Source organism: Lates calcarifer, linkage group LG6 (assembly GCF_001640805.2).
Source record: "Lates calcarifer isolate ASB-BC8 linkage group LG6, TLL_Latcal_v3, whole genome shotgun sequence".
In the NCBI taxonomy this organism is placed as follows: domain Eukaryota; kingdom Metazoa; phylum Chordata; class Actinopteri; family Centropomidae; genus Lates; species Lates calcarifer.
In genome coordinates, this window is record NC_066838.1 from 15,112,316 (window position 1) to 15,129,409 (window position 17,094).

The 17,094-nt window shown below is 42.6% G+C and overlaps 1 protein-coding gene across 1 annotated transcript; it reads left to right on the top strand.

Moving 5' to 3' along the window:
* The first annotated feature begins 49 nt into the window (after positions 1–49).
* si:dkey-32e6.6 (extracellular matrix protein 2) lies at positions 50–12,598 on the top strand. The gene is made up of 10 exons (XM_018668097.2): positions 50–775; positions 928–1,085; positions 1,218–1,466; positions 1,598–1,817; positions 2,224–2,339; positions 3,785–3,917; positions 3,996–4,153; positions 4,324–4,463; positions 10,914–11,240; positions 12,106–12,598. Exons 2-10 carry the CDS (start codon positions 954–956, stop codon positions 12,281–12,283), a joined length of 1,653 nt encoding a protein of 550 aa, XP_018523613.2. The 5' UTR covers positions 50–775; positions 928–953; the 3' UTR covers positions 12,284–12,598.
* The last annotated feature ends 4,496 nt before the right edge of the window (positions 12,599–17,094 follow it).

Consider the following 17,094-nt stretch of genomic DNA (forward strand, 5'->3'; position numbering starts at 1 on the left):
CTTACAGTGTTCCAGTTTCTATCTTTTGCCCTCTGCTCGTCTCTTATCTCCTCCACACACCTCTGTCTTTCCACCTAGTGTTAACAGACAGTTATGAAAAGGAGAGGAGACAAGGAGGAGCAGGGCGGGACTGTGTATTTCATGGTACGATGAACGAGGGCCCTTAATAACAAAGTGAGAGTTTGTTTTTTTTTTTACCTTCTTGGCCTCCTAGATATTCCTTCCCATCCTCTCGCTCCTTCTTCAATTCTGCTTTAGCTCTGAGAAGGGGGCATGTGCAATATGTTTTAGTACTGCTTCAGGCTGAGTCACAACAGAGAAACTTGACCGCAGTTTTTACCCCTGGTGCTCAGAATCTTAAATTCTAGGGTTTTTCTTGGAGATTCATCCTCTTGTGTAAACTGTCACATTGACTACTTCTCATCAGAGTTTCTTCCCATTGGCATAATCGTCTGCACTTTCCGTGGATTGGCTTCTTCCTCGCTTCAGCTCCTGAAGGTCGAGGAACGTTTTTGGACGTTTTTCTCCAGCTCAAGTAGCTTGAATTAAGTGCACATCCAGCGATGCAGACACCAAGGACGTGGGTCGTGTTCATTTGTCTGAGTGGTACAGTTTTGTCAGGAGTAAGCACAAAGTCTTGGCATGATGTGGGTGCATACTTTGTCACTTCTTCTGAGGCACCTGAGGTAGAAACAGCAGCCATCCCTCCACCAGGAATTGAAACAGCAGAGGACCTTGTCAGGTACACATGTTTCAAATGCAACCCTTCCTGCTGGTAAGCTGTTCTTTTTGTCTACATGCTCTAGTATAAAAAAAATGTTTTAATAACTGTAATAGTTTGAAATTATTCAGCATCAATTTGAAAAACTGACTTTTTTTGGTTTTATATCTGTAATTATCTGTTTGTTTGGTGTCATCTCTGTGAAGAAGAGAGTGAGGATGAGCGTCTCCAAATGGAGGCAGAAGAGGAGATGGGGCGGCAAAGAGTTGAGCTCAGAGAGCTGGAGGCTGGTAGAAGAAGGAGAGGTGCCTGGGGGTGGAGGAAACATGCAGCAGCTACAGTGGAGGCCAATGCATATAGAATAGTAGGAATAGACAGACAAACACTGAAATCCACTAAGTGGATACAGAAAATCACTATTTCTTAGCATGTCATACTCTGGTCTAAGATTTATCTCCTTGGTTTATAAGGTTAGCGGTTTTCTTGCTTATTGTAGGCGGGGCTAGGGCGACCCTTGATGGGCTGGAGGAAGCGTGGGAAAGGAGACGAGGCACCCAGCGCTCTCATGGCTGTACTCAGGGAACTTCAAGACCAGAAGAGGAGGCTGATGGATCAACCGAAAGTTCAGGAAGAGGAGGAAGAGGAGGAGGAAGAGGATGATGATGATGATGATGACGACGACGACGATGATGATGATGACGACGATGATGAAGAAGAAGAGGAGGAAGAGGAGGAAGAGGAAGAGGTTTATTTATTTATTTATTTTATTTTGGACAAATAAGACTAATTATTTTTCTTTGGTATTTAGCTGCTTAGTTGATGTAATGAAAGAATTTTCTTTCATGTAATTCTTTTTTTAATGATTTTCTGTGTCAGGAAGAGGAAGAAGAAGAGGAGGAGGAAGAAGAAGAGGAGGAGGAAGAGGAAGAAGAGCCAACTGAGACTCCCAGCAATCAAACGGAAACGTACAGCAATGTTACAGAGTCTCCTCTCGGCGTGTGTCAGACAGCTGACAGAGAAATCAGCTGCAGGGGCATCGGCTTGACTCACCTGCCAGTCATTCATAACCTGGAGGCCACAAAGCTGGACATGGCAGGTGTGTGTTTCCATGTTGGGGTGGAAGATCTAATTGCCACTTTGATGCCATTAGCCCTATTTTATAACTTTATATGTGTACATATTTACATGACAGCTATTTATAGTTAGCTGTGTAAAAATCACTTTGGTATCTTTCCAGCAATATGTATTATTTTTCAGGAAATACTATATACTATCAGTGAATTATTAACAGAAAACTGAAATGTTATTTGCTTCCAACAAAGTTCACTGACTGATTATATTATTTACATAAATGTCAAAACAAAAGTTCCAGCAGCTAGTACGTCAACATGAGATGACCTCTGAGTCAAGTGAGGTTCAAGTGAAGTCCACTTTATCACACTCCTATCAAAAGACTTAACAAAGCTTATTACACACATATACCATGTGATTTATCTTTAAAGAGAACAACATCAGAAGCCTCGAGCCGCAAGCTTTCTCTGGCCTGCCGAACCTTGACACTCTGGACCTGAGCAAAAACAAACTGGACGATGAGTCGTTCAGCCAAAACCCCCTGTCTGTGAGTAGCACTGCTCTGTGTGCATATTTTTATCCTCGTCCACCATCCAACACAGCTGCCTGCACCGTCCCTGTCAGTTTAGTATTCTCCTGCAAATATATACACAACTATAAAGTTACATTCTGCATGTTTAATCATACTTGAATGTACAACTCTATGCTACTTTAGGGTCCAAATAAGGGATGGCTTTAAAACACATCAGTGTTACATAGTGTATGTGCCAAGTGCCACAAAACTGTTATTTTAGCCAACAGCTAAAGTGCTACTGCAGGTGTAAAACCTCAATACAGGTAGTGCAAATGGTCTTAACTGCAGCTGCAGTCATTTACCCTTCTCTATAGATGTTATACAGGCAAGTGACAAATTAAAGGAAAAGCCAACATAAAGTGTCTTAGTAAGTTGTTCAGTCACCACTAGCCACCAGAACAGCTTCAATGTGTCTTGGCATTGATTCTACAAGTCTCTACTGGAGGGATAGAACACTCACTTTTCCAGAGGATATTCCCTCATTTGATGTTTTGATGATGGTACGGTCTAACACGTTGCTCCAAAATCTCCCATAGGTGTTCAGTTTGGTTGAGACCCCAGTGACTCTGAAGGCCATAGCATATGATTTGAATAAGGGGGTGTTGTCATCCTGTTTCTCCACTCATTTTTCAGGTTTTTCCTTTAATTTGTCACCCGCCTGTAGGTTAACATGTGTAGTACTGGGCTGATATTGACATCAAAGCTCCTTCTTGTGGTGAGAATCTGCAGCCCGCTACATGTGAATGAGTGAATTTGCAAGTTTTATAAGTTACTTTGCATCTAATTAAAATAAAAAGCAAGGCTGTATCCTGTATCATTACAGTAATAAAAGAGCACTGAAAATTGCATTAACTAATCCTGTCTAAGAATAACCTCCAGTCTAACCTCTAAATGACCACAGGCCAAACACAGATCCTGACCACACTAAGGCAGCCTACCACACTCTGACCAATCATTACACACCACCATTGACATACTCTCACAGTATTGGCTGGATAAACCTGTTGGAAAACAGATGCAGCCAATGATGTGGAGAATAAAAGGAAATTATTTTTAGAGCTTTTTTTTTTTTCTTACATTTCTGCTCGCATCCCAGTAATGACAGAGGACTGATGGCCTGGCTAGAGGGATACTGCAAAAGATGCAGTCCACTGCTTTTACTTGACACACACCGACCACAGCAGCTTTCACTGAGGAGCCACACAGAGTGGCTTTACTAAAAATACAACATGATAGATGACATGGAAGAGATGCACAAATTTGACATTCTCTCATTTGGTGTATTTCTGTGAACTCTGTGATTGTGTCCTGCTTGGCAATTTGGGATGGAAAATTATGGATTTTCTATAAGTATCCATTTTGTCTGTTTTTTATCTCTCTGGCCTGTACACCCCTCTTTTTTGCTGCGTGTCATGTAGAACTTGACCTTTCTGAAGAAACTGAACCTAGATGGCAACCAGCTTACCAGGATCCCAGCACTGCCACCATCTCTGGAGGAGCTCAAGATTAACAACAACCAACTTAGTGCACTCACCCCTGACTGTTTCAAAGGCAAGAGCTGTGTCTGCATACATAAAACAGAAAAAAAAAGTCTTGTGTCAAAATAATGACAATGATATTCCTTTCTAGGCATGATGAACCTGTTGAATCTGGAGCTGAAGGGGAATATGCTCCATGAGGGCAGTGTGTTGCAGCTAGCCTTCAGACCTCTAGAGAGGCTCTTGAAACTCCAGCTGGACAACAACCGCTTCCGTTCCCTCCCTATGGGTCTTCCTCCCTCTCTTCAGGTGCACTTATACAACTTTATTGAATCCTGTAGGCAAAATTTGTCCATAAACAGTTAGGATGAGCTACAGGAGCCTGCTGGGACTCAGAATTGTACTGACATGTGGACAAGAGCTTGGGTTAGTTTTGATGCCTCAATTCAGAAATCTGTGTTGTTGTTTTTTCCATATAGGAGCTGGAAATGAATGAAAATCAGATTGAGGAGGTGCGAGAAGAGGCACTGAGGGGCTGTGTCCTTTTGAGAGTGCTGGACCTGAGTCACAACCTGTTGCATGAGCAAGACATCGCTATCCGTGCCTGGATATATCTCAAGTATGTCCAATTCATCCACCCATCCGGAGCAATTCATTAAAATAATTTTCTGCAGTTCCTCCATCAGCCACAAGGGGGTAGACTGGTGTTGTTTGGGAATCTGAACACAGTCATCATTCTTGATGTATTAGTGGTTATCAGTTGATGTTTGTGGCTCCTAAAAGATCTAAAATAATGCATTTACATTAAAAACTGATCAAGCCTTTGACAGATCAAATCACTATTCCTATCATTAATATCAATATCTGAGACTGACACTATGATTCTACTATGATACTCTCAAACATGCATGTAAACACACCCATACACAATCCAGATCAGTACTTTGAGCCCCTTCAGCTTCTGGCATCAGTATCAATATCTTTGGCTGACGTTCTGACAGATGCACACAAAGGCAAGCATTCTTCCTCTCTTTTTCTTCTTCCTCTCTCCTCTCTCTCTCTCTCTCTCACACACACACACACACAAATACACGCATGCATGCACACATATCACAGAAGTTATGACAGCTGACCTTGTGTACTTAGATGAGCAGACGTGTGAAGGAGGGCTTGAGGGCAATGGTGTGCATATGTATGTGTGTGTGTGTGGGTTTGTGTAGGTTTCAGTGTGTCTAGATGTTGCATGTGTGTGTGTGTGTGTGTTGTTTAAATATAGTGAATTCCAGTGGGTTTTTCTTTGCTCCCTGGGATCCTTGTGAACCACAGTGGGAGCTTCAGGGAGAACTGAGGAAAAGAAAATGCAAAAGAGAGAACGGAAGACCGGGGAAGTGCAACTAGTTTATACTGATTATACTGATATGACTAAATGACAAGAGGAAGTGGAGAATCTAAAGTTGAGAAAATATATTCAGGGCAAATTTGACTGAAGAAATGATAAAATCTTGTAATCTCAGACAGAAAACACAAAACCAAAAGAGAGGTGATTATTCAATGAAGACAATTCTACCAGACATGTACTCCAAGCCTTCATTTGACTTCTGACTCAAGTATATTTGACGCCTGACACTTGACCTCATTAGTGGTGAGAGCAGTAGCGTTCCCATTGGCACTGCAGGCTTATTAGCTTCCCTTCTGCAAAAGCTTCCCCCAGCAGTGCATAGACAACCAAGTGTGAACAAATTCAACCTTGACCTCTAGTCCACTAACACTGCAGGAGAAGATACCTTAAAGGGCAAAGTGACATTAGACCTCCCTATAGTTGGATTCTGCGTTATTCTGCAGATAATGATTAAATCCAGGTTGAATAACTCATGGAGAAATGTATTCGTCATGTAGCTCTGTAGAAGTGTGTGGAAAAGTAGACAGAAAGGGTGTTGAAAAAAGGGAGCAACGTAATGAAAAGTAAATTGCCTAATGTTAAAATAAACTGCAGTGTGCTGGTTCTGGTTAGTGGAGCGCCTCTGTTCCGTGTCATGGAGTCAGTGTTATTGTTGCCTCGTGCTGGGGTTTAGGGATTGGAGGTACAAGTGGAGGATATTGGAGGTTACAGGGAGCTGGGGAGTATAATTTGGACCTGGGATCTGTCTCATGCAGGCTAGGCCGACTGCCAACATCTCACCTCACTGTGTACCTTGTTAATACTGTCCAGCTTGTGAATTATAATTTAATATTTTAGCTGTGAAAATTAGATTTTCTGTTTCCCAGATTCCATCTTTGTTTGTACTCAGTTAACTTATCCCAGATCTGTCTTTAGTTTGTGTTCCTCTGGGTTTGTTTACAATTGCTACCAGTGTGTGGACATCATGTGAACATTATGCGCTTTCTTTACAACCAGTGTTGAAACGTAACTGAGCATAATTACCCAAGTGCTGTTCTTAAGTACCATTTTTTATTACTCCACTACATTTCAGAGGAATTTATTGCACTTTTTACTCAACTACAACTTTAGTTACTAGTTACTTTGCATATTAACTTTTTAACACATAAAGATAAACTTATTTCAATTCAAATATGAAACATAATAAATAACATAACATGTAGATTAAAGGAGCTATATGTAAGTTTTGATATTGCTACATGGCCAACATTAGCATCAACAGCTGTTTACTCTACCATCTAACGAAAACTGGGAGCTCAGCATCAAACTTAATTCCTTTGCTGTGCCAAGAGCTGTCTTCAACAGCAACAGCAATGATTTGCTTCTATTTCTGCCACATCTTTTCTTCTACTGAAGTTAGCATGCTAACCAGCTAGCCCCGGTCCAGCTAGCCTGTCTCATCACCTTCCAAAAGAGCCTCATTGTAGTGTCCAGACTGCCCTGACAAGGTGCTGGTTAGAGAGTGTATTTGTAAACAGTGGCTGAAGCTCTTGACAAACGACCATCACCACCATCCGATCCCTGCAATGACCCACGTTCAGCAGCAGAGAAAACTTACAAATAGTTCCTTTAATTAACCAACAGCATATAGAGTAGTTAATCTCAGCTCCACCTCAACCAACTAATACAAGTAAAATGTTGAAAAGCATCAGTTATAATGATTAAATAATGAAATATGTAGTTATATAACTCACCAGGATGATTTTTGCATAATATAAGTACTTTAAAATGCTTTTTGCTGATAATACTTGAAATAACTAAAGAATCTTAGTACTTCTTTCACCTCTGTTCACCTGTTAATTCAGATACAGAAGGGCGAGAAAGTAACGCAAAACTGTCACAGTAAAGTGTTGTTTCACCTTGAGCCTCCAAAACAGTTTAATTACTTCTCTGTCATAGGTTGAAGTCTCTGAATTCTGCTGAAGGGATGGATAACATTCTACCAAGAGATATTTTCTCATTTGGTGTTTTGATGATGGTTAGAATGACTGTCTACCACATTATTCCAAAATCTCTGGAGACTGTGAAAACCATTAACAAGGGAGTTCATGAGGCCTTGTTGAAGCACTGAGGTTTCAAACCAACTGCATTGAAAGTGTTCACTGGGACACGTCAAAGTACTGCTTTACACATTGTCTCCACAAGCTCATCCGCAACTTAGCTTAGAGCATTTCCAAATGAAATATTTCCATACTGGAGACAACAAGAAAGGCCCCATCTTAACACAAAACTAACATGTCACTAATTTTCAAACTCCTTTAACCATTCAGTGAGTCCTCATTCCCAGTATGGAGGCATCTGCATTTGTTATGATTGCATTTATTCTATTTTTCCTTTAATTTGTCACCAGTCTGTACGTGTCTTATGTAACTCAAATCTGCAGTAGCATACAATCAATGCTGTTTCACTGAGAGCCAAGTTACCTCTCCTTAGGGGCACAACTAGCAGCTTTCATTGTTAAACACACAGATGCACTTAAAAAAAGACACATACACTCGCCAGTTTGCTGTCCTTTCCTGGCTTTTCATGAAACTGTCAGCTCAAATAACCTCTCTTCCTCTAGTTGCTCAAAACTTACACTGCTGCCAGCTAATAGACCGGACTCCAAACACATGTTGACTGTCAGAGCCAGAACATGTTTTAAATTACTTTCGCTGATTAAAGCTGCATAAACATCATTCATCCCCAAAGTCGAAAAAAATAATATTTTATGGCTAATATGTTTTCAATTACAATTTTTGAATTACGCCGTCAAACATTTTTATTGGGAAAATGATTGTAATCTGGATTTTTACATGTTCTGCGGCTTAACGTAACAGCCTCGTAAATGTGACATTAGCTTTTAAAATATCCAGTAAATCTACGCTGGCAGTGTTAATTAATAAGTGACACAGGAATGGTGCCTCATTTTGTTTGATTTCATGTTTAAACAGAGAGCAATTTTGTCTGGCTCGCATTATATAATTTTTTTCCCCATTTGGTTTTTATCAGTTGTGTCATTTTGACAGAGAGGCTGTCGTTGGAGAGGATCTCTGTATAGATTTATCATCGCTGCAGGCTCAGAATGACTGCATGGAGGCGCAGGTTCAGTGATCAGCACATCAAAGTTGTGTGTGTCGCGTTACGTTATGACTTGTCTGAGCCTGATAGAGCTTGCGATGAAAGCTGTTGTATCTTTGGACCGGTGCAAATTGGTTTCATAATAAGCTTACATAAATGGGAAAATGGGCAAACATGTGCATACCAAAACGCAAAAACACACCAACTACGCTAAAGCATCACACTCATGTCAAGTGAAAACCTCTGACTTTGATTTAAGTGATCTTTGGTTCTCATTTAAAGGTTTCCTGTTTGGTTACAAACACATTCAATTGGGAGTGGCAGTGTTATAAATCTGACACTGCAGTATGTATACTAGACAACCGTACATATACTCACAGTGGATGGACAGTATACACTAAATACTGTTGTAGCAAATGATCAAAGTCATATTTAGTGTTTAAATGAATCCAAATGTGCTTCAGTCAGTATTCAACAGATGTGAAAAATGGCCTTAAATACTTCCAGATATCAGCCTTTGTTAATAAATTCAGTGTGCACAGAAGTCTGCACCGAGATGACGCCATGTAGCTGAAGCCAAGCTCTGCCATCATCCATCCATCAAACCATTCTTTTAAGTCAAGTCTTGGTCCATGTTGCCTGCTTGGCGCAGCCGCTCCGCCTGGCTACATTACCTAACCTGGTTAGGTTTCCTAAGTGTGTAAGCCAGCTTGTGCAGTGCTGGCATGGTGGGCTTAGTGCACTAGGAGCTGTATTGTACTTGTGCTTCTGTATCTATGTGAGATTAGGAAATGAGACAAACCTCTCTGTGTGCTGGTTCGCATTAGAACCCAACATCCTGAGGATGAGCGGACCATCAGCTTGATTATTCCTGGCCATGCTTTTGCACAATAGCACATACATTCATGCACACAAAAAGCTTTGGTTTTGTGTGTTTGCTGTTTGCCTCTCTATAAATGTTTTAGAAATGAAGTAATAAATGAATCTTGGAAAGAGAGTGCAGAGGCATGTGTGGCCCTTGTTGTTTGAATATGCAGTATATAAAATATCAATATGTGAACATGCATTTTAAAATTCATACATTTCTCTTGTGTACTTACATGTTCTCTGTGCATCTTTGTGTTGCGAGCATGTTTATTTCATCTACATATGTGTATGTGTGTGTGTTGCACAAACACGGGCGTGCGAACATGTTGGTGTTTGCGCATCTGTGTAGGTGCCAGTGGGTGGGAGGGCAGAGGGCGGAGGACTCCAGCAAGAGAAGACTGTATGTCCCTCTGCTCATTAATACCATGTGGAGCGCTAAGCAGCAGCGGACTGCTGCTGAGCTTCCTGGCAAAGATTTAGAATACAAATCAACAGCACACAACTGGTCTGAACTGGTACTGAGAGCGGATGGAGCGATATGTTTTGGGGATTAAATTTCTAAGCAGAAACACATTTTCACAGCAGTCCATAACTGCCACAACACGTACGGGTTAAACAAGAGGCCTGCTGCGCCTTCAGTGAGTGTTGCCTCATGCGCTTGTGTGTTTTTGAGTTAAATCTGTCAGTGTGCTCATTCCCCTGTTCTGACTTTGTTTTCAGTAAAATATATATGGTTGCAGTGATGTGACGTTTTATAACACTCTGTGTACAGAAAGGTGTGTAACTAACACAGGTTTCTGAAGTCTACAAAAGACTTGTTAGACGAGGAACTAATACTAATCTGACTTTCTGTGATGCTGACAGAGGATCAGAATTGCTTAACATACAACATTTTGATTGATTTAGGATCTTAACCCTTGTTATTGTCACATCATCTACATCTTGGAGCTTGTAATCCACCAAAACACAGCAGTGATTAATGTAAACTGTGAGTTGTAAAATTCAAGGGAGGAGAGTTAATGCAGAGATCTCACTGTAAGTCACTATTACAAGTAGCAAGAATGCTGATGCACACATCAATCAGTCAGATGCTGGTACAAGTGTTTCCCACCTCCGTAACCCTCCGCTCTCTTTGGTCCCTCATTGGTCTGCGTCCCACTTCGCTGTGTGGTCATTGGCTGACCACCTGAGGATGTTCTGAACCCATTGGCTGTTCAGTGTGGTCTGTGGATGGGCAGAAGAGCAGGAAATGAGGTTCCTCTCCTGCTGTGAGCTATGCTGTAAACTCACAACAGCTGTGTGGGATCTTCCAACAAAAACACCGAACCCCTGTGCTGTATCTTTCGCCTCAGACCCCTGAGATCACATCCTCCCTCTATGGCTGTTCATTCTTTTTTCCCCCCACAAGTCAAACATTTGCATTCCCCTTATCAGCCACTCAGCCACAAATTCCCCCTCAAACTGCCATGCTCGCTTACAATTTAAAACCCCTACAGGCCCCATTATTTTCTCCCCTGCTGCTTCCCATGTCTCCCCTGCTGCTTAGACTCTCACACTGTTCTCTTACCTCCCAAACAGCTCAATCCAGGAGTCCAGTAACTATGAAGCATGAGGAATGCAGTGAAAAGCCTTGATATAAGGCTAAAAATGCTTCCTATATGTACCTAAATCATGATTCTTCCTCCATGTGATTTGTCTCCCCAGGTCTCTGGAAGCCTTGGACCTGTCCTACAACCAGTTCACCTCTGTCCCAATGAACCTGCCCCGTTCTCTCCGTAAACTCTCCCTCCAACACAACAAAATCAGCCACGTCCCTGCCTTCACGTTCCGTCACCTGCGGCCCGGCCTGCAGTCCCTCCACCTGTCCCACAACGCCTTGGGCAACGAGGGTATAGAGCGCGTCTCTTTCGTCGGAACGTACCGCTCGCTGGGTGAGCTCCTACTGGACAACAACCATCTGAGGGAGGTCCCTCGCTGTGTTCGGCAGTTTAAGAACCTGCAGGTGCTGAGACTGGACAACAACCAGATCAGGTAGAGTCACACATACCAACATTAAGTCAGATTTTAGGAGTGAAGTATGATTTTCATAATGCAAGGATAAGCTCAAGGATTGCCTGCTTTTTACCCAATCCTGTTCTAATACAATTAGCTCTGCTAGTTCAGCTCTCTTTGGAAATTACTCTAAGGAGCTTGGCAAAGCAGCAAAGAAGAATATTGTGGCATATTCAGTGTCTTCATGCATCTAAATTTATACAAACTGACATTTCAACAAAAGTGTTCATCAGCAGAAAGACTATCGTTGTCACAACAATTGCTTATTACTCTGTGAGCTGGACCAGACCCCGTCTCCCCTTTGATCTAGCACAGTAACACTGGTGACCAAAGTAGCAGTTACGATTTACATGACCTTGTGTTCGTTGTCGTGGTCAGCAGCCAAACTTGATGAATGGACCTCAAACAAGAAAACTTGGCAAAAGTCAGTCAGCACACCACTGTAGTGATGCGTCAACAGGTTTATTTCCTCGATTTCCTAAAGTGACGTAAGAGCCGATCTAAAAGCTAGGCTGAAATGAATGAGGGAAATCTCTCCTCACTGTTTGAAAGACAAAGAGTGACCATTTTAAAAAGCTGAATTCGCACCCACTCACAAAGCCTGCTTTGGCAAGATGCTCAGGGATTCTAAGGAATCAAAATATAAAATGTTCAGCTGATTGAATATGTGAATTGAAAAAAAAAAAATCTAATTATTTGAGCTAAATACCTTCCATGTACCTCGTCGCAACTGCAGAGGTAGCTCTGGGGTACAAGTGCCCCTGGCTATTTCTCTTTGGATTGAGATATAATAGTCAGTATGCAACTATACGTGAGTTTGAGTTTTTGTATGTTGTGGTTTCAGGTCGGTGAGGCAGTGGGGAGTGTGCCACCCTCGTAATTCTGGCTCCACTTTGGCTTCGGTCCACTTGGAAAACAATCTGCTGGAAGTGGAGAAGGTTCCCCCAAATGCCTTCTCCTGTCTCACTGACGCCCAGGGACTGGTCCTCTATCCACAGCAGGGGCACACATATAACCAGTAGGTTATATGGTAAAGTAAATGGCTATACAAGCATAAAACACACAACTGCATCATCATGACATACAGCTACACAAGTCTCTTGGAGGGGTTTACTGTATCCTTCTTTTGCCTTCGCTGCTCGTCTCATTCGTGCGTCATTATAATCATCCCAATCATCATCAGGTTTGCAGAACAATGGCTTCATCATGTAGTTTTCTTAGCCAGCCAGAGCTTTAATTTTAACATCACCAACCCCATCTTTTTCTTTCAAATATCATCTTTGATTAGGAAAATGACTGTAATGTTTCTGTGTGTATTAAAGCGAATGTGTAATTTACACAGTAATGGAACCGATTATTATATAAAATGCATTACAGTGGAATCCGGATCTGCTCAAAACACGGGTTTTACTGTTTTTCATTCTTTTCATTCATGTATGTGATACTTTTATGGGAACATGCTGACTGAAGAGGATTAACCTCTGTCTCTAGTCTGAGTCAGCGGTGCTCACAGGACTTATAGGAGGAGCCTTTGTTCATGGTAAGTGGAAATGAAGGTGACCTTGGCACTGCAGCATGTGGGTCCCTGAGAGAAAGTGAAAATGTCTGGTGACACAGAGTGAACCCTAAGGAGCCCATTAGAGAAGAAAACATAAACATCATGCAGGTTCTCTGTCACCAGATGAGCTCCAACATAAACATCTACCACCAGCCGCTCAGTAAAAATACATAGCTTCACTCTGACTGCGAGTGGGGCCCCGATCAGAGCCTCCAAACATGTAGAGGTGACGTCATTCCCTATAGGATTGTGTACAGTAATTGGGGCGCGAGTGTGTTTGCGTGAGAGGAGCTGGGGCGACCCATTACTCGGGTTAGCAGTGGGGGAGCTAGGAAAAAAGGTGATGAACATGTTAGGGCAGAGTGGAGCTGAGGGACAAACAGCAAGCTGACTTTTAAAGACACAATACGGCGATTGTTCTTAGAAAGTCTCTAAGCTGATCAGCGAAAGATGAGACGAGCGGTGGTTCATGTCTAGTTGAGTCCAATAATACGTGGCTGGAAGACAGAGAGAAGATTTAAAACAGAGAGAGAGAGGAGGGAGAAGGCGAAGGGAAGGAAGGAAAGAGAGCTGGAGCACGTTCAGAGCTCCTTTTTTCCCCCCGTTTGGGAACGAAAGCCACTGGAGCTCTGGTGCCCTGCCAACCTGATTGACGAAGCGACTTCCCAGATCTCAATGTTCTCTCTGTCTGTTTCCCTCTCTATGCATCTGTCGCCAATACTGTATCTCACTGTCCATCTCTCCTGCTGTTTGTCCCTCTCCTCGTGGCTTTCTCTCTCCTCCTCCTCCTCCTGCACAGCGAGGCATAAAAATAAAACAATGCACCATTCTTCTGTCTCAACATATCTATGATCTTGGACCCCTCAGAGATGCTTTGAGCTCTGTGATGCAAGTGTGATGTGAGTGAGAGCCCATGCCCATATCAGTTGTGTTGTTAGTTACCCTAAAAGCAAGTTTTTTACGAGAGCATAACAGAGCAATGGGAAGAAGAACAAACCCTGTTGCAAGCCCTCTTTTATAGTTTTCTCAGAAACGACAGCTCCGTCATCTCCCTCTGTTCCTCTCATCCCGTGTTAATATCAATAACTCAGCCATGGAACATGAAGGGAACATGACAGCTTGATTCACGTTGTAGTTAGTTGCCTTACATCAGTTCCTGCTGCAACAAGAGTGGTATGTGTATTTGCAGTCTTGCTCAGGAAAAAAAAAACATAAACAATAAACTAAATATTTTATGAGAGCTGATGCAAGTGTGAGTAACACAGAGATTTGGCGCTGGAGTTAAGGCTCTTTAATTTGTTAACCCACCTGCGCAACAGACACAACACACTTCACAGTATATCACTTAGAGTAATGAATATAATTAAAATGATAAAACGTTGAGCTCGGCATGCGGCACATGAAGTCGTAATTCACAGGGTGCTGTGCACTTGCTCTGTTGCCTGCCTGGCTCCAGGTATAGGGTTTCAACAGAGAGCGGTGTTTTTTGCGGCTCTAAATGAAGAACAGAAGGTCCCCTGCAGATCAAGCATCTGCAGGGGAGTTACAAAAGAGGAGGAGGGAGAGGGAGGAAGGCTGAGACAGGGTGAGACAGACAGTTAATAAGAGAGAGACAATGGAGCTGGGTTATTGGGAGGCCAGCAACTGGCAAAGTTAACAAGTTAATGAGAGAACAATACATGCATGGTTTGAATATGTAATATGAACAGGCGCGTGCACACACACACACACACACACACACACACACACACACACACACATATATATACACACATACACTCACACACGCACATATATTTATACTTTTCACTCTCTCTGCCTGGGCGTGTAATCACATGTTAGATTTCTGCTCTTAGCCTTGTGCATGTGGTGCAGTCTTCATTCTCCATAATTGTACAGTCATTTTGCAAACAGCACATTACTGTCTAAGAAACTACACATTCACATTTATTCTGCAGTTCCTGCACATACAGGCAGAGTAGAAGCTTTGCACAAAAACTGCAATCAGCTCTCCTTTTTTTGCTCTTTCCCATCTTTGTAGTCTTGCACAGATGGATTCTTTAGCTTTGTTCTTAAATCTTTAAAACCATCCGCGGCCTGTCAGCCAGGGGGGTATTTTCCAAAAAAAAAAAAAAAAAAATTGACAGGCTTGCCACTTCGGTGCTGTCCATCATTATGTGTGTGACATGACTAAACTGTTAAACCGACATCCCATCATACCCAACAGATGTTTTGCGTCCCATTGAGTTGAGGCCAAGTGTCCGTTTGTCAGAGGTTGACTGTGGAGCGGACTGTGGTGCTTTTCTTCTCCCATGTACTGTCTGTTCTACCCGACAACAGCAGCTTCCTGTGTTTGTTATTGAAGGATGAAGGGTTCGGGGGGGGGTGGTGGTGGTGGTGGTGGGGGGGGGGGGGGGGTTCTGGCTGATAAAATAAAAAGCATCAGTACACACACACACACACACACACACACAGAGACACACACACACAGACACAAGAGAGGAGAGCAGTTTAAGGACTCGGACAGGCATCAGAGGCGAGCAGATAAAGTGAGGCGAGGTGACGGAAGATGGGTGGAGGGCGCAGGATTGAGCACACTTCCCTTGCTGGACCATGAGATTGGTTACCAGTGTTAAGGGTCAACTATTTAGGATCAGCAAGAATGTGCTTACTGCAGTGTGCAGGAGAACTAACCGCTCGGCCGTCAGCCTTGCTGCACACGGCCTTGATAGCTAGCAACATTAACAAGTACAAAATGAACTTTCTGTTGGGCTGAATTCCAAATCCGAAACACAAAAACAACACTCCGGTCAATATTCTTCTCCTCTCTCTCCTTCTGCATAGGAAGGCACACACATACACACATACACACATGGCATGCACCTACGCAAGAGCTAACAAGTGGGTGTGCTAATCTCTGGAGACACTTAAGTTGAACACTCGTAGGACAGAAAGAGTTTAATTTGGATGCCAAGCCCTCTAGCTACAGACCAACACCATAATCAAGTGTACCACAGCAAGAGAGAGGGAGAGAGAGAGAGAGAGAGAGAGAGAGACGGGCAGACAGAGAAATAAAGAGTGAGAAACAGAGAGGAAGCCTGAATCTACAAAATGGAAGAAAGAGAGGAAGTTGAGAGAGTTATCTAGAAAAGCATTTACCAAAATTCTGTCCCCTGCCAGCTCTCCAACAGGGCACTGATCTGGCCTGTGTTCCTTTTCCACCACTGTGGCTACTTCACTCTTCAACAGAAAGAAAGTGTCAATCCCATCATCTGTCATATGATTGTGATTTAACGCTCCAAGTCCTAGATGTGCATCACACTCATGTTTAGATAACTGCAAACGTTTGTGTGGCTGGCTTTGTGAGGGGTCGGATAAGTTCCCAGATGGTGCGGCTTGCCAAACTTGCTGCCTCGCTCTGGGTGCTGGCAATACTGAGAGAGGAAATCGGAGAGTCAGTGAGAAAGAGCACTCCATCCTGCCAAAACAAAATTTAATAGAAAACCGTGAGAAGACACAAAATCATACGTTTTATAATCACAGTCCTCGAAATACATTTGCTCCATGATTTTGGTGGAGCCTGGTAGTATCACAGTGTACTCTCACAGTGCTAATCAGAGACAAATGTGTTACTTTGGGTTGTGCAATTAAAAGATAAATATGACTCTGCACACATCATAAACACCAACCAGTTGAAGGAATCCATCTAACACTTCCAGAGGCCTTCATGCCTAAAACTTCCCTCAAAGAATGACCTGAGACTTTTCTGCAGCAGACTCTTTAAACAGACCGACAACATGTTTTTTATTTTTTTATTTTACCCTCCATGACCTCCCTGGCGCTGAGGTGGCACGGGGGGAAAATAATCTTGAACAGAACACACTTTAATACTATTGCATGGAAACACATTTTTGTCGCTCTCCGCTGTAATATTTCATTACAGGAGCCACAATAACAGCTTACTTTGGTTTCCCTCATGGTGCTACTGTATACTGCAGTCTGTCTGAGATGTTTCAGGCAATGCCATGCTTCGGCTTGTGTTTTAATTGGCGGTGCTAAAATTACAACATCTTTTATCCAAATTGTCTTCAACAGCAATTCAATTACAGACCTCAGACACAAAGTTCAAATAAAGTGCATTGTCTGCTTCTCTTTCGTCCTCTTTAGGAAACATCAGAGGTGTTCCTACAGGGAGGGAGGCGGCAATATTTACAGTGATTGTACAAAAATAGCAAGAACACCCCATAATATAATGGAATCCAACACATCAGCTAT